This window comes from Protopterus annectens, chromosome 2.part1, assembly GCF_019279795.1.
Source record: "Protopterus annectens isolate FY-2018-M chromosome 2.part1, PAN1.0, whole genome shotgun sequence".
In the NCBI taxonomy this organism is placed as follows: domain Eukaryota; kingdom Metazoa; phylum Chordata; order Ceratodontiformes; family Protopteridae; genus Protopterus; species Protopterus annectens.
In genome coordinates, this window is record NC_056729.1 from 1,792,216,150 (window position 1) to 1,792,243,039 (window position 26,890).

General features: G+C 40.4%; 1 protein-coding gene across 2 annotated transcripts in view; it reads right to left on the bottom strand.

The window, feature by feature from the left end:
• The window catches only part of MTOR (mechanistic target of rapamycin kinase), a 4,577,509-nt gene that overhangs the window by 4,040,721 nt on the left and 509,898 nt on the right, over positions 1-26,890 (bottom strand). For both annotated transcript variants that reach the window (XM_044063218.1, XM_044063219.1), the window contains exon 12: positions 7,839-8,054. In XM_044063218.1, coding sequence (XP_043919153.1) covers positions 7,839-8,054 — 216 coding nt within the window. The remainder of the gene's footprint in view (positions 1-7,838; positions 8,055-26,890) is intronic.

The window sequence follows — 26,890 nt, forward strand, 5'->3', positions numbered from 1 at the left end:
CATGTCCCACCAAGTGAACTACCTGGGACGTTAGAGCAGGCTGTCCCTGGGGCCGGGTGATAGAAGTCAGAACCAACTGAGAGGGAGTGTGGGGTGTAGCCGTAGCTGTGGCCGGGGGCCTGGAATCCCTTGACAGAGCCCTCTCAACCACGTCGAAAGCCGAAGGAGAGCTGCTCTCTCTGGGATCCGAGAGCAAACCCTCCCTCGGATCCGAAGAGCGGATCGGGGCCGGAGCCGACGCTATCGGATCCAATGGGCCAGTATGCTCCGAACTGGACGGAGCCGAAGGCACACTGACACCCTCGGATCCGAAGCTCAGCTCTCGGCTCTGAGAGCTCGGATCCGAAAGGACCCGACAGACTCGAGGCGCTGGCGCGAGTACCCGATACTGCCGGCCGACCGCCCGGCTCAAGCGCCACTTGGCTCCGAGGACTCCAAACCCGGAGGCGGGTTGGAGAAGAGCGATCGGAGGCAAAAAGTGAGCTCCCGAGACGGGAGGCAGGAGCACTCCCATCTGCAGTTGGGCCTGGAGGAAGCTTCTCATCATCCGGTCCACATCTGCGTCCGTTAAGCTTTTGGTCGACCAAGAGGAGGCCACCGAGGCGGGACGGGAGTGCCGCCTCGATGACCTCGAGGGAGACCGGGCTTCCTCCTCCTCCGGTCCCGGTGAGAAGCAAGGTGACTGGAGCCGGGAAGGAGAAGGCTCGAAGGTCTTGGAGGGAGAAGCCCGCTTAGCTGGTGGGGCCGATGTAGAGGCCTCGGCCCGCCGCTTGTGGTGCTTCTCTCTGCGCCTCTCTTTTCTGGCTTCCCTATCCTCCTGGCCCAAGGTGGGAGGTTGAGTCCCGGCCAGGGGAAGGGAAGCAGTCGTGGGTACTGTAGCGGCTGCGGCAGGCACCACGGGGGGACCGGAGGTTGGAGCCGAGTCCGGGGGCAGAAGTCCTGCCAGAATCAACTTCGACCTCCGGTCCTTAAGTGCCCTGGGGTTGAGCGCGCGAATAGTGCAGCCAGAGGAGAGGTGTTCAACCCCAAGGCTGTTGCACCAACTGTGGCCATCCGCTGGGGATAGCTTATGGCCACACTCGGTACATTTAGAAAAAAATGTCTTTGGGGCCTCAGACATTATACTAAGAAAGGACACACACACTGGGCCCCAATCACACACAGACCTGCGCCCTAGCTCTCACGAGGGGGAGGAATAAGCTAAATTAAAATTTGTAGAGAGAAAAATTACAAGGGGATGCTAAACACTCACAAACACACTTTTCCTGACAGGAAAGTAAAGAAAAAGATTAAATTTTCTCACAAAGTCTTGCTAAGAAACAACGGGCCTGGAACTCAAAGATCAAGCTGCTGGCTTCAACCGCGGCAAACTAGATCTGAGGTCAGGTAGGGATGGCAGGGGATTATGGGTAGGGGGAGGAGCTTGGAGCTCGGATCTCAGCTGTTGGAAACTGCCGGCTCGGATCAGATATGGATCCGAAGACCCATAGGTTGATGCCCAAATAAAGTTAACTACTTCAGATCATACAACAAATTGTTAAACGAAATTGGTCTATACTTCTTACAGACCCTGAAACTACAGCTATAGTGGGGCGTCAGCCAACCTTTATATACAAAAATAAGAAGAACTTGAAACAGCTGTTATGTAATTGAAGTGTTAATATGACATCATCCTATCCAAATTCTTCATATGGGACACGTAAGTGTAGGAAGTTAGGAAGTGTGCCCATTGCCAATATATTGACGAGTCTAGGTTTTTTAGACATCCTGAGATGAGGAAACTTTGATAATTGATAACCCAGGCTGATTGTAATACAAAAAATGTAATATACTGCGCACCTTGTATATGTTGCTTTAAATTTTATATTGGTAAAATAAATAGACATCTCAGAGCGCATTAGGGATCATATATATTGCGCTAACAAAGGTTTAGAATATAGTGCTTTAGCCAAGCACACTTTAAAAGGACCACAACACACATTTTTGTTTCAAGTACTACAAGTGGTAGATGAGAATATAAGAATGGGTGATATAGTTAATAGAACGGAAACCTTAGAATTACAATGGATTCTACATTTGGGTTCTCATAGGGGACATGGCCTGAATGACAGTGTCCCACTGAAACCTGTTTTAAAATCTAGAAGGGTCAATAAATGCAGGAAAGGTTTATAGTATTAATAGTTGTAATATATGTTATACATGCCTTTGCATTTATAGTTTATGGAAATTTACATTATTTGTAGTTTAAATTATAGTGTAAATTTATATTCATGTAAGTTGCATTTATATAGGTATATATAATTCTAACGTTATTAATATATATGTTATTTATTTTATCTATTTACTTGTTAAATATTTTAAATTTACGTCCTCTATATTAATATCTATATATACATATATTGAACATGTTGCAAGGGCATTTATTTGAAGTTTGAAGTCATGCTGTTTAGTTTAAATGAATTTGTATATATAATTTTAGATCATGAATTAGCTTGCTTTGTCTTTAAATTGTAATTGACATTTGACTAGTCAGCTTTTCAATGGTAGCTTGGAAGTTTTGAAAATTTTGAAAAGTTACTTAAGGACCATTATCAGCTGTTACTTTTTGGTCTGATGAAGCAATACTAAGTTATTGTGAAAGCGCTTACCGTTGTAAAACTTTGGAATAAAATTCAACTACTGTTTTTACTTTACTGAATTTATTACTGGAGTGTGTTTCCTTCATCTGGGATTTCTTTATATATATCTGTTCAAGCACAAATATTAGAATCCAGCATCCATCAAATTACAATACAGCAACCACCAGTACTTATATGTCATGGTCCCCATTCAGTTAAAGGCATACTCATTTAAAAGTGCACATTCCCTAATATGGATCCCACATGCAAAAAGCATATTTTTAAGAGCATATTTTTCAAGGAGCATAATGCACCTAGGGGTAGCAATGGGGAATTGTGTGTATTGTAGGGTAGTATCACGGACTAAGTCATTCACATCTATTAACACTTCAAAAGTATTTGACATCAGATATTTGATAACTTGTTGCACGGAGTAGGTAGTCTATATGGTGGTCTGCCAATGTGGGGCAGGCAGACCTCCAGGAATTTGAAGAGTAGAATAGCAGTGCACCTTAGTGATATCAGTTGTAAATGTCAGAGAAGTGTACTCTATAAACACAAACCTGAACACACTTCAGCACAATTTCTTTTTGTTGGGACTGATGCAGTGAAAGGGGATAGAATGTCAGACACTACCAAACATGAGCTTTTAGATAAAAAAGAAAGGATGTGGATGGTCATGTTGGGGGCTTTATATAAGACCGGACTTAATGACCATTGGTGATGTCTGATTCATATTTCACTGTCTCCTATCTCAACATTCTGGTTACCATTGCGTTTATATTGTGTATAATATTTTTACACATATTTTGTCCTGGTCCAAACAACAGAATATAATCATATATTGCGAATGCATATATATAGGTACTTAACTGTATATGTAATAAGTAGATTATGCTCCTTGAAAAATATACTCTTTGGATGTGGGTTCCATACTAGGGAATGTGCATTTTTATATGAGCATGCCTTTAACTGAATGGGGACCGTGACCTATAAATACTGGTGGTTGCTGTATTGTAATTTCACACTGACGACGCCAGGGGCAAAACCGGTCACCGGTCTGTGTTGTCGGAGTCGAATGGCAGCTACAGAAGCTGCTTGAATGTTCTACTGGAATAAAAGTTTTCTATACACTTATTTAAGTGTTTTGGGCCCTTTTTCTTCTGGATTTGACCATTAGGTTGATACACTGATGGGTGCTGCATTCTAATGTTTGTGCTTGAACTGTGTATATTTCGAGAAATGAATATATATATATATATATATATAGATCAAGAAAATATAAATACCTATTATACCTCACAACGGTTAGCTGCACAAAACCAAACAGTCAACATGTAAAAAACAAGCAAAGTGCAGTTCCATGGCTGATAAAAGACGAAATTCCAAATCCAATGTAGTCAAAAAGTTATAAAAAAAGAGCGCTTTCACAATTCAAACAATTGCTTCTTCTGATCACAAATAGACCAAAAAACCACAGGTTTAAGTACTCCATCAGTTAACAATAATTAGTCATGTGATATGTAAAACAGTAGTAAATGTGCTTAGGAAGAGAGCTATTTAAAAAACAACCACAGTAAAAAAACATCCTTCATAAAAAAACATATGTATGAACAAGATACATAAAAACTGTTAAAAATTCTACTATACTCTAAATGACCTGAAAATCTAGATATATTTTTATATATTATATTAACTAATGTAATATAAATATTATGTGCCTTTACGCGCTCTGAGTCTAAGAATCCATCTAGTTTCATTAAGTTCATTATTATTAATAATATCACCTAGTCTCATTTCAGTCCTGGTAACCTCCAATACCTGAAAGGCAAATTTATGCTGATCTCCTTCCTGTGCTACATGTTTAGTGAGTGCACTGTACTCTCATCTTTTACTAATACAATATAAATGGTCTTTTATCCGTTCACGGAGACGTCTGTTGGTCTTGCCAACATAAAATTTTCTACATGTCATACACTTAGCTAAATATACTAGATTTTTGGTGTTACAATCTGCTTTAACATTAAACATGAACTTATGCCCAGAGTCAGGATGTATAAAGCTTGGATCTTCATTTATACTAGTACAAAAATTACAAGCACCACATCTCTTAGTGCCTTGTCAGTATATAGTTCATATCTTACCTTCCATGTTTAGGGTAACATAACTGTCTTAACGATTTTTTATTCTTATAAACAAAAGAGGGTTTAGTTCCAAGAATTCCAGCTGTATTTTCATCAGTTTGCAAAACATGCCAATGTTTACTAACTATATTCTTAAAAACATTGACTTCACTACTTTATGTTAAATTAAAACAAAAGTTTCTATCTCTAGATCTATGGTTTAAAACATTTCTTCTCTGGGGTGACGAAAAATAAGGTTTACAAAGATTCTGCCTCTCCTTCCTAATTACTTCACTCGTTTTATGAACCTCAGTACTATCATAACCCCTATGCTCAAAATCTTTGGTGAGTTTTACCAAGTTCTCTTCAAAATCTATATCATTAGCTGTTAGTCTTGAGGCACGTAACATTTGTCCCTTCATAATATTGGGGAATATATGTCCCGGATGCATACTATCTCTATGCAGGTAAGAAGGTACATAACATTCTTTCCTATAAACATTTGTGGAAATACTGCCATCTTCTTTATTCTGCTGTATTTGTACATCCAAATAATGTGAAAACTCAGAAAAGTATTCAAAAATAAACTTCAGGAAACTGACTCTTGTGTTCACATAATGAAAGAACTGTAAAATTTCTGCGTCAGTTCCTTTCCATAAAAGGAAAAGATAATCTACAAAATGACGAAAGAATGCTATATTCTTCCCTATTAGGCATTTAATATATTGAGATACCCATTCTGCCATTACAAGGTTGGCATAGCTATTGGCACAAGAAGTGCCCATAGCTACACCAGCCAATTGCAAATAAAAAACACACTGTGTTCTAGAGTCATTTCCAGTAAAAAAACATATAAGGTCAAGGTGTTGTACACTGTATTCGCCACTTCTTAAAAAAATGCTTTCATCATTTCTGTCCCCTCTGAATTGGGAATCATGGTGAACAGAGATGAAATATCCATGGTAACAAAAAATCAAAATCACAAAACTCTGTAGAATTTAAATACATATAAAGCTGTTCAAGAAATTGTTTACTGTCTTTTAATCTTCTTCTTTCGGCTTTTCCCAGTTAGAGGTCGCCACAGTAGATCACCTGTCCGCTCATGATTGGCAGTGGAGTTTTACAGTGCCGAGTTGCCAGCCTGGCACCCAACCTTCCACAGAAGGCACACACTCACACCTAGGGCCAATTTAGAGTAGCCAATCCACCTACAGCATGTCTTTAGGATGTGGGAGGAAACCGGAGCACCCAGAGGAAACCCATGCGACCACAGGGAGGACATGCAGACGCCGCACAGAAGGCACCCCAGCCGAGGATTGAACCAGAGAACCTCTTGCTGTGAGGCGGCAACGCTAACCGCTGCACCACCGCGGCCGCCCTTGTTTATTGTCTTTTAATACTAAGTCATATTTGTCCAATATAGGTCTTAATTGTTTTTCAATATAGATGGAAAAAGATTCTGTTAACCAGCCAGTGCCCGAAACAATAGGTCTAAATTTGGTGATTTGTGGGTCCTTGTGTACTTTAGGTAACCCATGTAAATATGTAACTAGTGGTTGTTCAATAATAAAATACTGAAACATTTCCTTGGAAATGATGCCCATCTGCAGTGTTTCCATAAGTACTCTCTGCACTCTTGATTTCATTGCTTCTATTGCAACCACATCAATTTTCTTATAGGTGTTAGTATCAAAATAGTAGCCCCTATTCATAATAACTATTGATCCCCCTTTATCGGCTGGGCAAATAACTATAGTATTATCATTATGTAAATTACTGAGAGCCAATTTTTCATCAATAGATTCACAAACTTATTACATTTTCTGTTACCAAAAAAATAGTTAGACATCTTCTTCACACAATTTGAGAAAAATTACAAAAGCAGGATTGGTTGCAGGTATAAAAGCACTAGTTAATATAGCATTAGTCAATAATAATATACAAACATATATCTAGATTTTCAGGTAATTTAGAGTATAGTAGAATTTTTAACAGTTTTTATGTATCTTGTTCATACATTTTTTTTTTTTTTTTTATAACGGATGTTTTTTACTGTGGTTGTTTTTTTAAATAGCTCTCTTCCTGAGCACATTTACTACTGTTTTACATATCACATGACTAATTATTGTTAATTGATGGAGTACTTAAACCTGTGTTTTTTTGGTCTTTTTGTGATCTGAAGAAGCAAATTGTTTGAATTGTGAAAGCGCTCTTCTTTTTTATTAAACTTTTTGACTACACTGGATTTGGAATTTCGTCTTATCAGCAGTGGAACTGCACTTTGCTTGTTTTTTTACACACACATTATATATATATATATATATATATATATATATATATATATATATATATATATAGAGAGAGAGAGAGAGAAATATAAAATTAGTACTTTTCATAAATGTACTAAGATCAAATGTAGAAAAGACCAAATAATCTGTCTTGGCTGCCTGCAGTCAAGTTAAATGTTTGAGTACAACTTCAGCATGATCAAGTAGATAAGACTGTGTACAACCTCAAACAGTGTTCTCCATCATTAATAACCATTCACCAGTCCAGCTGCATGTACCTTACAGGAGGTAGTAATATCAATAAACTGCCAACGGATTCTGGAGTGAGGGATAAAAAAAAATCACTGACAAAGTTATCACAATATCACAATGGTGGAATTTCACCAAGAATATTATCTGGATCTTTGACAACTTTAAAAAGCTCCCAGAGTTAGGTGGTAAGTTTCGGTCATATTTTTTACCACTGAAAAAGGACTTGAGGGAGGTCTATGCCTATTGCCTTGTCAACCTAGAGATTCTTGCAGATGCTGCAAAAGTAAATGGCTGGATCTGAGGAAAATGACATCAAAATGTCTCGCATAGTTGTCATGTTCTTTACCTCCAGCTAACAGTGCACATTAAAATGTTTTCCTCTTAATTTGTCCACAAAAGTTTGAAATTATAAAGCATTGCAGAATACTAGTCAACAAATCTTTCAATGAATCACCTTACACTTGTAATGCCACTCTAGATGAGCTGTACAAACACTTATGGCTGTGACATCAAGCACAGACTCTCAACTACAAGATGAGAAAGTTTAATTTTCTTACCTGGGTCTGTTATTCCAACAACAAGAAGTTTGCTGAGCACATCTGCCACCACCTGTACAGCAGTCTGACTAACGACATGACCATGCCCACTGATCATATGGATTGAGGGGGTCAGGAGGCGAGAACAGGTCCTGGCTGCCTCCATTCTGATCTCCTTATGTTCACTATTCAGAAAGTGATCAGCACAATGTCGGACAAACTGTGTTAGGGAATGACCTGTAAGCAATACATATGGAACACAATTAATAAAATACAACAATGACAGACATTCTAACTGGAAGTTGTCTTGAGTCTTTATGAATAGTCACAAATAAATCTGCACATTTTTGGCAGCAGAAAAGGGGTGCTTACTACAAGTCTGCTTATTTTTGTCCAAGTTACATAAAGTGCATATCTTAATGAACCCACAAATCTGTTTCTTTTTACATACCCATTGAATAGCAAATGCTTTATATATCTGTTCTTCATTCTTGAATATTCTCACTTCTTTGGCCCAGAAAGATGCTGTATTCAACCACTCTCTGAAAATATGCTTCTTTGCACTGTCATCAAATAAGTTATGTTCTGTTTTTAGATTCCACATTTCTGTTCTTTCAAATCACTCCTGAGAAATATATTGTGCGCTATTCTGTTAAACCACCTTGAGGCACTTAAAATTCATGCTCATTCCCCCTCAGCTTTTTATCCGATGTACACACAGTGAATTATTTACCTACCTCCATTTTGTGTGCATTCTCTGTATGCATGTTTTGCCTATCATTAGCCCCTTCCTGGTCACCTGGCACATTCATTCCCCCATTCCCCATCATTGGGGCAACACTCAAACAGCAGCGACAGTCATTTAGGCAGCCATTAGGGGAGTTCAGGCTTTTATCTTAAGACCTACATCCCCTGTGCAAGTTGTGTTTATGCAAGTAAAGGAGTGTGAAATGGGCTGTCCGTGCTGGTTGCTCCTCACTTCTGTAAGGGGTATTGCTAGCAGGAGCCCTTCCATCCCATCCTCAACCACAGATGGTAATTCTCCCAGTCTCCCTCAGAGAAATCCTACCACCTCATGTGCTTGTGCAACCAACCCTCCACTGGGACAGTTGAAAAATCCATAGCCCTTCACTCCTCTCACTCCCCCCAGTGTCAATGCTGCTAATCAAGCCTCGGTCATCTGGTTCACAATCAGCGCCTGCATATATCTCCCTTCATAGGGTGTTTCGTTCATATTATCCGACTGTTTTATTGCTATCCGTAAACAACTGAACCTGTGTATACCGTTACAAAGATGAAATCAGCAAAACTGCAAATAATACTACAGATAAGTTCTCTCCCACCTATGTAAAAGGGGGTTAACAGGTATTATTTTCTAACAGTTTTTCTTCTTTTCTTTAGATTTTATCATGTATGATATAATCCCACACAAAAATCTAAATATGCAGATTAACTAACCTTGTGCATGGATCTTACAATAGCATCCAAGGTTAAACAGCGGATGGATACAGAAGCTTGTCTGAACCAGGGTCTGCTGAGGTGCATCATCTCTGGGACGTTTTACAAAATTCCTGAGGCTCCAAGACCAATCTAAGTGCTTTTTCATTTATTTTTCACTTATTTTATTACATTTGCACTTGCCTATCGTTTTTATCTGTGCCTTAAAGCTAATTTATCACATTTGCACTGGTTTAAAACAATTTACTGATTAACTGCATTTCATTACTGTTTAACTGTATTTTTCATGCTGTGAGTTCTGTTTTTGTCTGTAAATGGTTAATCTGTGCTTTTCTGTGAGTTTCACTGTGTTCTTACCCTTACATTGAGTAGCATAGTCTGGATACAAGTTTTGCTGCATCCAGAGCGGTTTGTTTTTGCCTTTTGTGTTTCTGGCAGCCATCTTGTGTTGGTGGGAGCCTATCTTTTCTGCTAGTGAGAGTAGCAGGGCTGCCCGGACCTTGTCTGGCACAAGCTGATTAGTAAAGAGAGCAGGGGCTAGCAGAATTGGCTAGATTTCTGTGCTACTAGAAGCTTTAATTTTTTTGTGGTATTTAAACCCCGTGTCTGAGCTGGTTTGGGCTTGTTTGTGCATCTCACACTGCAGCTGCACTGTTTTTAACCTATTATGACGTGCTCCAGCTACAAATTTTCCCTTAATAGCACTTTTGTGATCACCTAGTAGTACAAATCCTGGACCTTCCACCCTTTACTCCCCTAGCTCTGTCTGGCTTCTCTCCCTCAGATTCTGACAAATATGGACGGACAATTTCCTACGGTTTCTCCTCCCAGTCTGGTTGCTATGGGCATCTTGAGACAGTCAGTGTAGCAACTGCCTCATGGACATGTACAACCCTCTACTACTACCATCCAGAAACACAATTTGTGAGGGATGCAGTTACATTAAGAACCTAGAGTCTATGCTCTCTCCCTGACAAGCCAGTATATTTGGTACTGAGAAGGCTGTCAACACAAACAACACACCTCAAACACCACCCACACTTACACAACACACACCCACATATGCGGAAGTCAACAAAAACATACCCAAACAAAAACAGACCTCTGAGGCAGAAACACACGCAAACTCCACAGCCACCACATCACACAATAGTCCACACACCTGTGTCTCACAGCCGCTAAGGCCTAACCATAAACCCAACATATTAGTCAGAGGAGACCCTATTGTGCGACACAAAGATGTGTCCCTCACCAGGCTGGATAAGGAAAAAAGTCACAGTTAGTTGTTTGTCAGGTGCCAGAATCCACCATATCACACATGCACTGAAATCTCTCAAAAGGTACTGTTATGACTCTGTCATAGTCCATGTTGGTGTGAATGACTTGAGACGCACCCCCATGGGCTATATGAAGAGAGACATGATCGAGCTTGCTGAATGTGTGTCCCAGGCAGGTATGTCCCTAGCCTTAAGCAGTATTCTACCATCACCCAGAATGATGCCTCAATACAAACAGAAAATAATTGACTTTAACAATTGGCTTAGTTTCTGGTGTCATTCCAAGGGGCTCCAGTACCTGACAGCATGGGAAGACATGATCGACAGACCTCGACGCTTTGCCAGAGATGGCCTGCCATCAGTCTCCCTTGGGTTTCAGGCTTCTGGCAAAGGCTTTTGCCTCCCCATAGTGCCTTTTTAGGCAATGCCGTGAGGTCAAAACTACCAACATGAAAATTTCATCAAAATGTAAATTAAAAGTCATGCTGCTAAACCGCTAGGAGTTTAAACATGAAACTCCACTCAATGCAAGCATTCCTAACCCTGGAAGATGCTGACATTTGTGGAGACACAAAAACCTGGTTAAAAGCTGCAGACAGCACTCCAGCCATACCAGGTTACTCATCCTATCACACAATAGGATCCCAAACCATGGGCAGCAAAGCAAAAGGAGGTGGACTTTCAATCTATATTAAAGACGTACACACTTCCAGGCTGGTGAAACATTATGAAGCACATGAGACACTCCAGATGCAGTTAACTAGTGACAAGACCCCTATTCAAATCATAGCTAGCTACAGGCCAGCAAAACTTTGACTCAAGATGCCAACTCCACCTATCTAGACCTATTCGAATCTGTCAAGATTCAACCCTTTACCGTGATCTTGGGCGAATTTAACTATCTAACCACAGAAAGGAAGAAAGAATAGTTGTGTAAAAAATGTCAAAAACTGACTATAATAACAGAATGAATGGGCTGTTGTTGGATGAGACCATCTATGAAGAAGTCTCTGTCAACTATGTTAACATCTCCCATCATAAAATTGATTTGTCCTTGAAAGATTTATTAGATCAGGGCCAAACAGATTTTGACGTATATACTTTTTTGTATGTCAAACACCAGAGGGTGCCGAATATTTTTGGCATCCCCAAAATACACAAAGACAGGTATGATCCTCCTATGAGGCCTACTGTCAGTGTAGCTGGGTTAGAGACCTATTTCATTGGAAAATACATTGACGTGGTATTGAAAAATGTTTTGAAGGACCAACAGCATGTGGGACTGACTCTTGGCATTTTTTAAGCAAACTGAACCATTTATTTTTTGAACAAGAAATAGGTTTTCTCACGGTTGATGTTATTAATCTTTTTAATGTTATACCACATTCAATTGGTTTAGAATGGTTTGAAGAATTCCTATTTGACAGCGAAGTATTTAGTAACAATGATGTTTTGGTTTTAGTTTGCTTAATGGAACTAGTTCTAAAAAATAATTTTGTTTTTTTCGAAGGACAATTCTTTTTGCAGAAGTCCGGGGTTGCCATGGGGGCTTGTTGTGCCCCCATTTTTGCAAACATCGTGATGCTCATGTGGGAATGCAAACATTTATTGGGGTCTGCTTTCATGGACCATCGGTACTTTTATTTTCGATATATAGACAACTTGTTTTTATTTGGGGAGGGGATCCCCAAAGTATGGAAGATTTTTTTAATTTACATAAACAATACAACTACCTTTCTTAGATTTACACACACTTACAGGGACAATGATGTTAATTATTTAGGTGTTCATCTAGAGAAGTCCCGGCTGGAAGACGGTTCGTTAGTGACTTACTTAGAAAATCTACATATTGTAACAGTCTCCTACACTACCAGAGTAACCACCCGGACCAAAGAGGGGTCTGGTGAAAGGACAATATGTCCAGATTTCACATATGGTTACTAGGGACGAGGATTTTGAGCATCAAAGTGATATTTTGAAAGATATGTTGGTTGGCTAGAGGGTATCCTGTAAATTTCATAGCTACCATTTCTAAGAAAGTTTCGGGTAAAAGGAAGGGAGGGGTTTTCCGACCCTTGATTAATATGGAAGGGGTTTCAGAGGATGGTTCCTCATTTGTCCAAGCCCCCCATAAGCAAGGGAAGGATGAGGCCCTTATTCAAAGTTACAATTTATCTTTTGTTACAAGATTTTCCCAGGATCATGGGCAGATTTTTGGTATCATTAAGAAAAATTGGTATATTTTTCATTCCCAGACGGATATTTTCGACAAAATAGGGTCCATTCCACACATAATTTTTAGAAAAGGAGTGACCTTCAAAAACTTGTTGGAAGAGACCAACATTGGGGTATGTACACAGGAAGGAGGCACGAAAAAGTGCGGATTTTGCATTCAATGCTCCATGACTTGTACTAAAACTAGGATTAGAATCAATAAAGTTAATGTTAAACCCCAAGGAAAACATTGTTGTTCCACAAGGGGAGTAGTATATGCAGTGCTGTGCTGTAAATGCCAGGGATTTTATATAGGGAAAATCAAGAGATGTCTGAAAGAAAGGATCTATGAGCATGTCAGAGACATCAGGATTGGCAACAGTAACAACGCCTTATTTAAACACACTACCCAGTTCCTTAGACATGAATTCAAATTTTTGGTCATAGAAAAGATTTTGCAGGATACACGTGGTGGCCCATGGGAGGACTACCTGGAGTTTAGGGAACTGTATTGGCAAATTAAATGCCAACAAATTCCCCAGACTTAATGATGCCCTTAGTATCAGTAGTTTTTTAAGATTGAGGTCCTATCAGAGATAGTAGTGGACTGTGTATTTTATTTGGGGAGACTAATAATAGTTAAATGGGAGGTTGCTGCTGTAGTTTTATTTAGAGTTAATAATTTTAAGTTTATCTGGTTGTAAGAGTTACTGTTTTTCATGTTGAATCAATTTTTTATATGTACGAGGGTAAGAGGGATCGCCTAATTGAAATGTGTGCACAGAGGTGTTTTTTTTTTTTTTTTTTTTTTTACAGTGTATTGGTGCTTTAAATGGACATTACAGTTTTCAAACAAAATTAATTTTAAGTCATGTGACTCTGGTTTTTATACAAATGGCTCAATTTCATTGAGTTTTTTCATTCTGATGAAGTCAGCTGATTGAGGCTGACGAAAGCTCTTAATAGACAGATTTTTGCACATGGAACAGTTTCTTCTTGAATTTTATTGGAAGGTTGTGTAAAATCTTACCATAACCACAGATGTCCTTCTCTTCCATGTTGCAGTATTCTAGTTGGAGGATTTCCTGCTCTCAGACGACTCGTACGTTGGTTCCTATACAAAAGCTTCAGCTTGGCTGTTGCAGCATGCGTGGGACGTCAGACGTAAGGCCATAAACCAGGGGCCTTAAATGTGACGTCTGCACGCACAATCCTCAGAACATGAAGGCCAGCAGGTAGAGAAGAAGGCCCAGTAGGAGGAATGTCAGTGGGGACCATTGCGTGACATTGGTGTACTTCAATAGCATAGATAGGTCCAAGGAACAACTGGGAATAAAGGAGAATGAAGAGGGGTTATGGTGGTTGGGAAGGAATACTGCAACATGGCAGAGAACATCTATGGTTATGGTAAGAATTTACACAACTATTCTATGTCCTTCTATTCCTATGTTGCAGTATTCTAGCTGTGGGAAGAGTACCACAGCTTAGATGGATGAGAGGGTGGCAGATGCTGAAGAGGACTCTACAAAACCCTGTAGGATTGCCCTGTCAAATCCTGCCTGAGCTATGGAGACTTGCTCAAGTTTGTAATGTTTGTTAAAAGTGTGGATAGTGGATCATGTGGCTGCTTCCATAATGGATGCCGTGTCCAGACCTTTTATGAAAGCCTTGGAGGTGGCCACTGCCCTAGTAGAATGGGCCTTTACTCCCACTGGGTTTTTTTTTCCATGGTGGGAGTAGCAGCGACAAATGGCTGTCCTGATCCAGCATGCGATGGTTTGCTTGCATACTGCCTTGCCCAGGGCTCTCAGGTGGAAGGAGACAAAAAGTTGCTTAGATTTCCTAATGGGTTTTGTTTTGTCCAGGCAGAATCTTAGTTGCCTGTGCACATGCAAGGAGTGCAGTATCCTGTCCCTTTCATTAGTGGGAGAGGGAAAGAAAGTGGGTAGATGGACAGATTGGTTTAGAGACAAGTCATTGACCACCTTGGACATAAAGGAGGGATTAGTTCGCAGGGTGACTCTGTCTCTGTGCATGGTGGTGTAGGGGGGCAGGCCATTAAGGCCTGCAACTCTGACACCCTTCTGGCTAACGTGATAGCCACTAGAAGGACTGTTTTCCATGTACACCTCTGAAGGGAAGATGTCCCAGCCAGTTCAAAAGGGTGCTGGGTACGTTTTTCCAGGATGTAGTTAAGGTCCCAGGGTGGAGGGATAGGTTTCTTTGGCGATCGCATGTGTAATATCCATTTAACTCATTAACCCCGACTACTGTCTCATGGCGCCACTGTGCTTAACACCAAGCATGCAGTGAGACGGTAGTAATTACATACTGTTACATCCGATTGCCTTCTCCCAGCGTATGTAAGTCTGCAGGCATATTATAGCTCCACTGTTGAAAATTAAGTTGAAAAAATAACTGAACTTTGTCAGTTACCTTGTCAACTTAAGTTTCAGCGTGGAGTTTTGTTGTCTTCATATTTGACTTTATTTAGAAAATCAGCTTGCAAAGCAGCCTGTATTTGCAGCTCAACAGCAAGCCGATTTTCATTAAGCAACTGTGGCAGCCAATGAGAGTCACCTCTTATTTAACATCCCCCCAATCTGTTCTGTCCAAATAAAAAGAGGGTCCTACAGTAGATATTCCCTCTTTTTATGCATTTTGTGGAATTATCTACTGTATTCCTCTAATTATCGGGGGCGGCCACGGTGGTGCAGTGGTTAGCATTGTTGCCTAAGAAGAAGAATTCCTCTAATTATCGTGACGTTCGCGTACCATTGGAAGCTGCAATGGAGATCCCAGTGCATTCTTGAGAAGACCCTAACTTCAGTCGCCAATTTTCACGACCGATCCTGCCTAAGTCATCAGTACAGTAAGATGGTTTTATTCTATACCTTTTTAAAGTTACTTCCATGCATTCTTGACAACCTTGGAGTTTATCTACTAGCCAAAACTTGTTAATCTATCACCTGTCAAAAATTGTAAGAAAAAAGTTACAAATCAACCAGCTTTCTTGCTTAGAGGTGTGCTTCAAAAAAAAAAGAAAAGGAATCTGCACAGTAATTATTACACTGCCCTCCCCAAAGCATTCATCTCTGAAAGAAAAACAATGCTAAGTGCAATGTATCACAGGTTTTACTCCTTGTATCTTGCCTGTACTGAACTTTCTACACATGATATAACATGCAACTTTAATACTGTATGCTTTGACCCTTATGCTTTGTGCCAAGATTTTTGATTTGCTGAGGGACAGTCACAAGACAAGGTAATCACTAAGCAAAAGTGACAGTAAGTACGAGCTGTTATAAAGAGTGAGGCAGCAAGAAAAGGGTACACGGCTGTTAGGTGTGCATGTGAGTGGAGAGTAGGTTATGTAAAACTCACTGACTGAGGGAAAGTTTGATTTACTGTTTGCCGCTTGTCGGTTGGGAAACAGCTGGCATCTTGTCACGGCGGCGAATAGAGAGAAGGTCAGTTTTGCGTTTTTCCTCACTTCCTCCCTCTTCTCCAAGTTTGTGCGATCTGGGGTAGGTAGTTGTGCGGTTTATAGCGATTCGCTTTTCTCAACGTCAGTTGTTGTGTAGTGCAATGAGAGGGTGAATGCAAACACATCTGTGATATTTAAAATCCAAAGAGTGCATATATCCATTTGGTCATAGTCGTGTATGTAAACACATTGTCAATAATTTTAACACTGGTAAGCATTCAAGTGGACGCAATTACACATGCAATGTAGAAGGAGTGAATTATGCCCTGAGATGCCCCTGCAATGTATTTTACATGGCTCAGACTATTACAACATTTATGGTAAGATTGCAGGAGCATTTCTGAGACATTTGTTGAAAAGAATTCAAAAACATAGTTTCCTGTTTTATCAGCTTTATGGTGGAGATAATCTGCTAACAGTTTTTGTGGTAAAAGCTTTAATTTATTTTTTTTTAATTTTTGGACTCTTCTGTTTTGAAGATACTTTTTTGGGATAAAGAGGTAAGTGTGGCAGCCATGAAGAGGGATTTGGAGGACCAGGAGATTATACATCAGGATTAGGGGTGAGTGGATTATTTAGCGTTAGGGACTATGGTTTGTTACTAGTGCTGTGGAGAAAATGGTACTTTTAGGTTTAGGGACAGGGAAGAAGGCTTGGGATTAGGTTTAGTGAGTGAAAGCAAGTCTTGGGTTTAGAGAACAACTGAAATGTATATTTTGGTGTCAGGGTTTGGGATAAGTATTACTGAGCAACTAGAAGTTTTAGGGTTAGAGATTATGGTTAGGAAGTCAGGCAGATGTATTTCCAGGAAGGGACAAGGTGTATTACATTTATACTGCAAGGCTTGTGAATAGGTTTATAGGATGATGATCAAATATGTTGTCTTCATGGTCTTATGAATGTATTCTTATGTGTTTTTATGTATCCGTTCAGGAAAAAGACACATTCTTCAACGTCTGTTTTCATGGTAAACTGTGAAAATTTGTCTTTAGAATGATTTTGAGATATAAGAGGTCCACTGGTAGATGATTAAAAAAAGGGAGAAAAATACAGGAGACAAGATGGATCCTGGGATATACCTTTCAGTTAGGTGGTGGAAGGAGAGAACAGTGATCCACTTTGGAAAGGGGCAAATCCCCCCTGCCTACATTACTCATATATGCTAAGCCAATCCCTAACCATACTCCTTTTCCTAACCCTACACATATTAATACATATTACTAAATACCCTTTCCTTAGCAGCATCAATGCTGATATATGGAATTTTTAGTAGGCTAGAATTTGTCAATGTTTTCTGACTTCATAGTAGTATTTCAGTACATTGTGCATTCAAAAGTATCAGACAGTTTGCACCTCACTACCATCTCCAGAAAGGGAAAGTAACTTAGTAGTAATACCCAAACCACCACGGAAACACTGGAAGCTTTTATTGTACAGTGATCTTTCTGTTATTAACAGCAGACTTTAGCAGAATGAACTCATGTCATGCAGTTTAACATTGTTAAAACTAAGTTTAAATAATCACTGCTAAAATGTTAAAACATCATAAATATGTATAACTATCTTAGAATGCATGTGTGACAGTATTTGACCTATGAGATACAACTACTGGGAGCAAACCTTTCAAATTCTTTTTGCAAGAATTTTGAATTAATCCAAAATTAATGGGAGTGCAAAGGCCCAAAATCAAGGACAATTGTATACATTACACCCCAGAGCTGAACATCACAGTGCACCCTCCCAGACTGTCATACAGTTTAGCAGTTGTGTTGGCAGTGTCACCCCCTCCTCCCACCACATCTGAGGGGGTGAGCAATTTTCTCACAACACAAACATCAGTTTTGAATTATTGATCCTTCCCTCTTTTGGTATTTCAATACAGTGCATTTGGATACATGTTTTGGCTATTTTTCTATGATGCTGGTTATGGTAGTCTACAGTTAGAGTAATCATCATTGGTTCATATGTTTTTTTTCATTGCGTACTGGAAAAATGTTCAAAACTATAAATTTAAAAGATGCTCTAACAAGTGATGCCATATTATATAAGGGATACAATTTAGTTCTTCCATGGACCTACATTCCTTACCTTTGTTTGTATGTTTCAAAACACAGAATGATTTCCTCACTAGTGCAGACATGTGATGGTCAAAGGCTCGATTAATGTATGTGCGTGCCCCCAAATCCCTGACTACTGAGTCACCTCTTAGGGATGTGGTGTCAATATGACAGTTACAAGGGCTGGATGACTTCCTGGGGGGGAGGGGGTACTGTTGTGCATTTCTTGCCATTTAGTGTTCGTCTGTGGTTCAGATACTAGTTATTTGTCTGTGTTAGCCCTTTATGAAGAGCATTTGTGGCAGTGGTTCATTTGAGGTTGTGGACATAGCTCAAGAATGTCTTCTGGTTGTCCTTGGCCTGGTAGGACAAATGTACCTCAGATTTTGCTTTGGTAGATTTTATTTGTCCTCAGATCTGTTTGTGTAGTTTGAAACAGCTTTTATCTTGCTGAGTTCTGCACCTCCTACTTTTTGCCATGATTTTCTTCCTTCTGTTACACAACCTATTGATGTTGTGATTCCACCAGGGTGGCTTGGTTTTTTGAGTTAGTTCTGTACTTGATGCTGTTGGGTTGGATGGTGAGTGTTTCCAATAATACATGGGTTTCCTGTGTCATGGAGGGGGACCTATAGCTTGCAAGTCAGTGCTATGGGATTTGGCTTATGATACTTTGAGGATGGAGAAGCTCAAGTTCATTGTCCTGTTTGACCAGCCTTGAGGTACACAACCACCGTTAGTCCCTGCCTGCATAGTTGCTGGTCACACTTTTAACTGAAGGGTGCAGTATAAAAGGAAACATGATGTGACTATTACTTCCATTATTTCTTGCCAGTACTTGGTTCTGCTGGCCGTTTCGGTTGGATTTCGACCTGCAAAGTATTGTGTTACTACGTTCTGGTTTTTGACATCGCATATCTTCCGTGGCTACATAGGCCACTAAGTCTAGCAAAAGACATTACAATCAATTTCTTATACAAGTCTCCTGACTTACTTGCGGAGTATTTCAAGGATGGGGCTACCATATATTTTGGGCTTTTTCCTTGGCTTTGTCAGTCACTTGTGGAATTTAGCTGGGAGGAAGGGCTCACTATCTAAATGTTGTACTATTACTGAATTGTTAGTATTATTATTATTTTTCTGACTATTGTTACACGTAACTCATTTTTTGTTAAATCACTGCTCTTCATGTTGATCACTGAACACTGATATTGTGAGGCACACCTGATGGGATTGGGATGTGCCTTTTTATTTTTCACAACCATCGCAATATTATTAAGCCTTTTCCTGAACCACTTTAGATTATTGTCAGCCAATACTGCCAGACATTCCAATTTGAAATCTTTTATTGATCAGGAATGCACACTTGTTAGTGCTCCTATAACCTGATCATTCCTGTCCTTTGGAATAAGTAGTATTTTCTGGTAAATCACTGAGATTATAATCGGTTAATACTGCAGGAGTAAAATGTTTGTTAGTTATTAACATGTGTATGTAAAATACCAGTATGCAGGATTCTTCAATCAAAACAGCAGCACAACCTGCACAAATACAGCACAGGCAGTGGAGGTATTCTACTAATAGGTTCATAGGTTGACACTAGGCTATCTGCCTCCCTTTTAGATTAGTTAAGGTCACAGAAGATAGCCCTTTTAAAGTTAGTTTACTGTGCCTCTGTCTAGCAAGGACATAGAGGAGATCCCAGGGGTAAACTTATGAACCCCATCCACTCGTCAATATTTCTCTTGAAAAGGGTCAGTGAGGGGCTCTAACATGGATTGGGATCCTGTTCCAGAGTGAGGGGAGCCTTTGGGATATGAATCTGTCCCTCCAGCATGTCCTATTTATTGCCGTGCTGAGGTTTAAGTCCCTGGAGCGTGTAGCTCTAAGGGATTTGGATTTCCTGAGGTGGAGCATGTCCATTAATTCTGGGTTGGACATGGCTTTATACGTCAGGCATAGGTCGCCTATGAGTAGGAAGTAAGCAACTGAGTAGAGCTGGAGTTTCTTTAGCCGAACTGCATACGGCATCTGTTTGAGACCCTTGATCCTCTTGGTGAGGCACTTTTGGGGTCTCTCCAGTTGCTGCAGGTGTTGGGTAATGTACATCCCAAAGGGGGCATTGTATTCAATTATGGGCCTGATGAGTGATGCACAATGACCTCTCGATCTAGATGTGAACCCTTTCGTGATAAGGTGGGCTATATAGAAGGTCTTTCTAACCACTTTGGCAACATGATTGTCAAAGGAGAGATTACTACCTACTTGGGTCCCCAAATCCCTAATTACTTCTTCCGTACTTAACAGATTACCACCTATGTGGTAATTTGTGGGCACTTTGTTTTTCCCAAAGGGGATGACTATGCACTTTTTGGCATTTAGCTTGAGGCCATGGCTCTGGCACCAGGTATCCGTCTCTGTGAGACCTTTTTGGAGGATGCTTGTGTCAGCCAGAGAGTCGATTATGGCTCCCAGTTTGCAGTCATCTGCGAACTTGGTCAGCCATAGTCCTCCCGTGTTAGCCTGTACCTCAGAGAAGTATATACCGAACAAGAGAGGTCCCAGGACTGAGCCTTGTGGGACGCCACTTGTAACTGGTTTTGAGTTTGACATGGCACCTGCAATTCTGACCATGTGGGTTCTATCCCTGAGCCAGTTTGCAACCCATCTTATGATACAGGGGTTGATATTTAAGCTGGTGAGCTTATTTATGATGCCCGAGTGGGGTATTGTGTCAAAGGCTTTTGCGAGGTCCAGGTAGGCTGTGTGGACTACCTTTCCTTCATCTATGGCCTTAGTAACTGCTTCAAAGAAGTCAACTAGGTTTAAGAGACAAGATCTGCCCTTAAAGATGAATTTGGTAGGATCCAGTGTCTGGAGGTTCCCAGTGTCTTTGTTTATGAGTTCCATGATGATACGCTACATAGCTTTGCAGACTAGACTAGTCAGGCTTACGGGGCGATAGTTACCGGGGTCCATTGTGGCACCACCTTTGTGAAGCGGGACCACTTATGCTATACACCATTCTTTGGGTACATATCCTGTAGTAAGGCAGAGATTGAACAGTGACTTTATGTGATGGTTCAGTTCTTCTTGGAGCTCATGCAAGATGCAGCCCGGGACACCGTCCGGTCCCCTTGATGCTGTGTTTTTTGCTTTTGAGAGGGCAGCTTTCACCTGTGCATCTGTGATGTCAGGGAGGCTACATTCTGTTTGGATGGACATTTGCTCTTTTGGGGGGGAAGGGGGGGAGTTTGCACTGAACCTGTCTGCTAGGATGTTGGCAATGTCTGTGGGTTCAGTGCATTTTTTGTCATTTTGCACTAACTCAGAGCATATCTGGGAGTTGCCACCCAGATTCCTGACATAACTAAAGAAAGTCCTGTGATTATCTTTAGCGTCTTGTGCAATTTTTCTTTCGAAGCTGGCCTTGGATGATTTTATGAGGGATCATAGTTGCTTGCTAGTACTGATCAGAGATGCCTTCCCTTTTTGGGATTTTGCTCTATCATGTAATAGCTTCCTCCTTCTGTTATATAGCTTATTTATGGCCGGGGTCCACCAGACAGGTCTCCTGCCTTTGGAGGAGTGAGTATTGGTTTTATTTGGGATAGCACGATCCATGCATTCCTGTAGGTGTCCATAGAATGTGTTTGTAAAGGATTCTGCGGTTTGGGCAGTATTTTCCACTGGCCCGGGGGCTTTGAAGGATTCCACCTCGGTTTGAGAAGTGTGAAGTTTGCTTTTGAGAAATTTTTCACTGTGGTTTCCTTGGCTGGGGGTGGGGACGGGATATGGATGTCCAGTGAGATTAATTTATGGTCTGATCTTACCAATGAGGGGTTTACCTCTGGTGTGGAACAGAGTCCCCATGTTGGTGACACCTGAAGTCAATGCCTCATTGGTCCGATCCGACCATAAGCTAATTACCTTAGATATCCACATCCTGCCTCCACCCCCCCATTAAGGAAACCATAATAAAAAATTTCTCCAAAGCCAACTTCATGCTTCTTAAGACAGAAGTGGTAAACTTCATGACAACCATGCAGATGGACAATACAGTTACGACTACTGAATCCTACAAAATTGCACTTTATAAGCACTTACATGAGTGCATGGATCGTGCTATCCCAAACAGAACCAAGACGCTATCCTCCAAAAAAAGGAAGCCAATAGGGTGGTCCCCTGCCATAAACAAACTGTACAACAGAAGGAAGAAACTCTTGCAAAAGAGAGTAAAATCCCATGAGTGGAGGAGCTCCCTGGTCAGCCTCAGTAAGAAGCTGCGATCCATGATAAAATCCTCCAAAGCTAGTTATGAAAACAAAATCGCCACTGATTATAAAAACAACCACAAAGCATTCTATAGCTATGTAAAGCAATCTGAATGGCAACACTCATATCTGCTCTGAGTTACAGCACAATGGCACTAAATATACAGACCCAATTGATATTGCCAACATCCTGACAGATCGGTTCAGTGCTAACTTTACCCCCCCTCTCACCCCCTAAAGAGCCCATCTCTATACCGGAAGAATGCAAAGTTTCTGTAATCATGGCTGCACAGGTAAAAAACACACTCTCCAAAGCCAAGAACACAGCATCCATGGGACCAGACAACATCCCAGGCTGCGTTCTACATGAACTACAGAACGAACTGGCACCCCACCTAACTACCATGTTCAATCATAGCCTCATCTCAGGCTTTGGACATGCTCCACTTAAAGAAATCCCAATCCCTCCGAGCTACACACTCTAGGGACCTAAACCTTGTCACCACAATAAACAGAACATGTCGGAGGGATAGATTCCTGTCCCAGAGACTTCCCATACTCTGGAATAATCTACCTAGCTTTATCAAACAAAACTTCTCATTAGCACTCTTCAAGAAAAATCTTGATGACTGGATGGGAAATAAAAAATTCACCCCGGGGATCACCTCTGTGGCTCTGCTCGACAGTGGCACAGGAAAATAATTTTCTTAGGTGTCAAAAGCCACGGTACCTTTTTGGCTGGGCTTGTATAGGCCCCAAGCCGATAGCCTAGTACCTGCCTATGAACCTATGTCGCCCAACTTATAAGCAAGGTTATGACATCCAGGTCCAAGGAAATTATAGTACCACTCTACTTGTTCCTTACCAAACCCATCATTAAGTACAATGCCACCTCTGACATGTACCTGACTAGGAATATGCAGAAATTGGAATGCCCACAGAGGTTTCTCACCAAGAGAATCCAGAGTGTTAACAGACTGTCCTATACAGATTACCTTAGAGGCAATCTGTTCTTGGCATATAAAACATTCTTAGATCTAGCCCTGATGGAGCTTTTGCACATCTGCAAATCAAACAGCACCAGAAATAATAAATCCAGGCATTAGGACTTTGCTTGCAACATAAATGGAACATGCTGGTAAGACTCAAAGGATCTCAATGCTCTGGAAAAGGCTCCCCATCCTGGTGAAGCAGTGTCCTTCCCTAACACTGTTCAAATGTAACCTCTACCACTGGATGGGAAATTAAAGTTCATCCTTGAGCTGGCCCCCATATGTCTGATAGAAACCGACAGTAAACATTTCCTAATTAAACTGGATGGGAAATTGCAAATGCATCCCCAGGCTGGCCCCCATGTCCCCCTATAGACAGAGGTAAACAGTAAATATTCCCTAACTAACATATCCCCCCCACATAACTTTCTAGCAACCTCCTAACTAATATACAGCCCAATTAGGATGTACATGTTACCAAGGGATGCAACTGGGTTGGGTTGTTTGGCTAGGCTTATGAAGGCCCCTGTGGTTGTTAGCCTAGTATATACCTATGAACCTATGACCAGGTCCAATATGTTGTCCCCTCTTGTGGGAGTGGTGACCAGTTGTTCCATAGCATTTGAGTTTATAAATTCTAGGAACCGTTGGGCTAGGGTGTTGGGGCTTGAGTAGTTTTCCCAGTCAATGTTTGGGTAGTTGAAGTCACCCAATATTATGGTGTTTGGAGAGACCTTCATATTCTCCAGTGTTCTCAGGAATGCCGAGTGGGGATCCTGAGTTTGGAAGGGTGGTCTGTAGCAGGCTACAAACTGAAAGGCAGTTTTGCCCACTGTTAGTTGCACATGGATGGTCTCCGATGCTTCGTGCAGTGCCATTAACCTGCAGGTGTGGGTATCTTTGATGAATATGGATACACCCCCTCCTTTTGTGATTGGGTCCATGTTTTGGGGCCGAAAAGCATGGTATGAGGTATAACCTGGTAGTGCTGGTAATGCTTTGCTTGCATAAATAAACTGCTTTTACTTCACAGTACAATGCATCATTTTTGTTTTCAATATTAAATATGTACAACTCTAATGTGTAATGTCCAGTACAACCCTTTTATTTAACATTCCACAAACTTTGGGGCAATATACATTTTTTGGTTAGCATTCTACTTTGTGCAGAAATCTTTTTATGAGACCCCCTGTAAAGTGGGCTTGTCTAGAAGACTGTGACAGTTAAACACAGATAAAATTGTTGCGAGTACCTGGCCAACTGGCATTAGGAGTCTTGTTCCTAATTACCCGCCTATGCCTCCAATAACTAGGAATTAAAAGAGGTGACAGAGGAAGACACAAGGCATGAAGGAGTGGGATAAGGTGATAGATAACCACATCAACTATCCTGAGGGAAATTGTTTGCTTTCCTTAGGGCAATATATAGCCCCTGGCAGGAAGTTGTGGAGGGGTTTAGGTTCATACGTGCTTGCTGGTACCAGCTAGTCCCTGGGACCGAACATACACATTACTATACAGTGCGTAGATCTCTTAGTTACTACACTCAACAGCTGTCAGAGCATAGAAGGGACTTGTCAGGTAATCTCTTTCAAGACATAGATTGTTGATTACAAAACCCACTAGAATTTGCAGTCCTTATGCAGACTGAGTTAGGATTGTAAGAGTTATGGACATGGAAGTGGTAAGGAGCCATGGGTCTGTCAAAGCTGACAATAAAAATGCATTCCATTTACAATACTTTTATACTTTTCAAGGGTGATAATGTACCTTTTGTCTATTTTCTAATGCCCAATAATGCCAAGCATTTCAGTTTTTTTTCCAAATATCTTTATTAAATTTACACATATAAGAAAGGCAATTTTACATTTATATAAATGAAAAACATACAAAATCACATCACTTTAGCTGCAAACAGTATACATCACAAACAACACTGAAACAACTGTAGTTGTAAACATTACCATTTTTTTCCTATGTAGTTTGCCCCATCCCTTTTCTAAAGATCCCAGTTCCAGTTGTTTTATCTCTGTTACTATATTCACTACTTCTAGTAAAGTTTGTTTAGACTTTTGATTTCCATTTTCTAGTAATTGCTTTTCTGGCAGCCACCATAATTAGACTCATAATTGTGAGGATATTACTTGGGGAAATAATTCATTGTGTATCGGGGAAGTGCTTGTGCATACATGGTCTCACTGCTGAAGTGACTGTTGGGTCAATTTGTGTCATTTTGGTGCCTGTGCACACAGAATGCAAACAACTGGAGGGGTTACAGGGACATATAGAAAGTCAGTCTGCAAATTACATTAGGTTACATCACTTCTGCTTGCATTATTCTATTTGTGATCATCACTTCTGCTTGTATTATTCTATTTGTGATTATACTGCCTGAGTGAGATAAAGGTTATTACTAGGTGACTACTGACAGCATGGAACTACTATATCTTTGGTGCATTTTTCCTGTTGTCAGTCGTGTGGAATTTAGGTGGGAGGAAGGGCTCAGTAATATCTAACAGTTATACTATTTGACTGAATGACTCAGGTCTTCCCCTTACAGATGACAGTCTGTGTTACATAACAGCTGCACGATGTAATATAATGAATGCCTACTCAACAGGTTATGTGCAGCAATTAACACCTGTGTCTCAGCATGCATACCTTTGGAGTAATGAAAGGAAGGTCATTCTCACATTAGCAATACGTGCAGTTACAATATAGCAGTGAGTCATTATCACTTTTCTGGGAAAAGTCTCAGCTGCTGTTATTGTTATTCACATAAGGAGAAGTCGTTATCACTTTGATGAATGCACAAGCCAGGTTGTGTTTTTTTCTCTGCTTGGAGTCATTGCAAGCAACCCCCCCCTCATTCTTCATCAACTGCCTACCCTCCTAAACCCCAGATTTATTTTTCTATAGATATATGTGTATATATATATATATATATATATATATATATATATATATATATATATATATATATATATATGTCTGTGTGTGTATGTGTATATATAATTTGTGCATATGTGTGTATATGGATATATATGCATGTGCATAATGTACTTGCACATATATACATTGTTCACACGCGTATATATATATATATATATATATATATATATATATATATATATATATATACATATACATATATATATACATACATATATACAACTGTCAGTGATTGTGCATATCTCAACATTTTCCTGAAGGGGTCATTTGGGTGAATGTTTCATTTAGGGACATGTATATAACATGTAGTAATGAAGAAGCTGATAGGGTAAATAATTAATTTGTGTACCGTGTGTGTGAGTG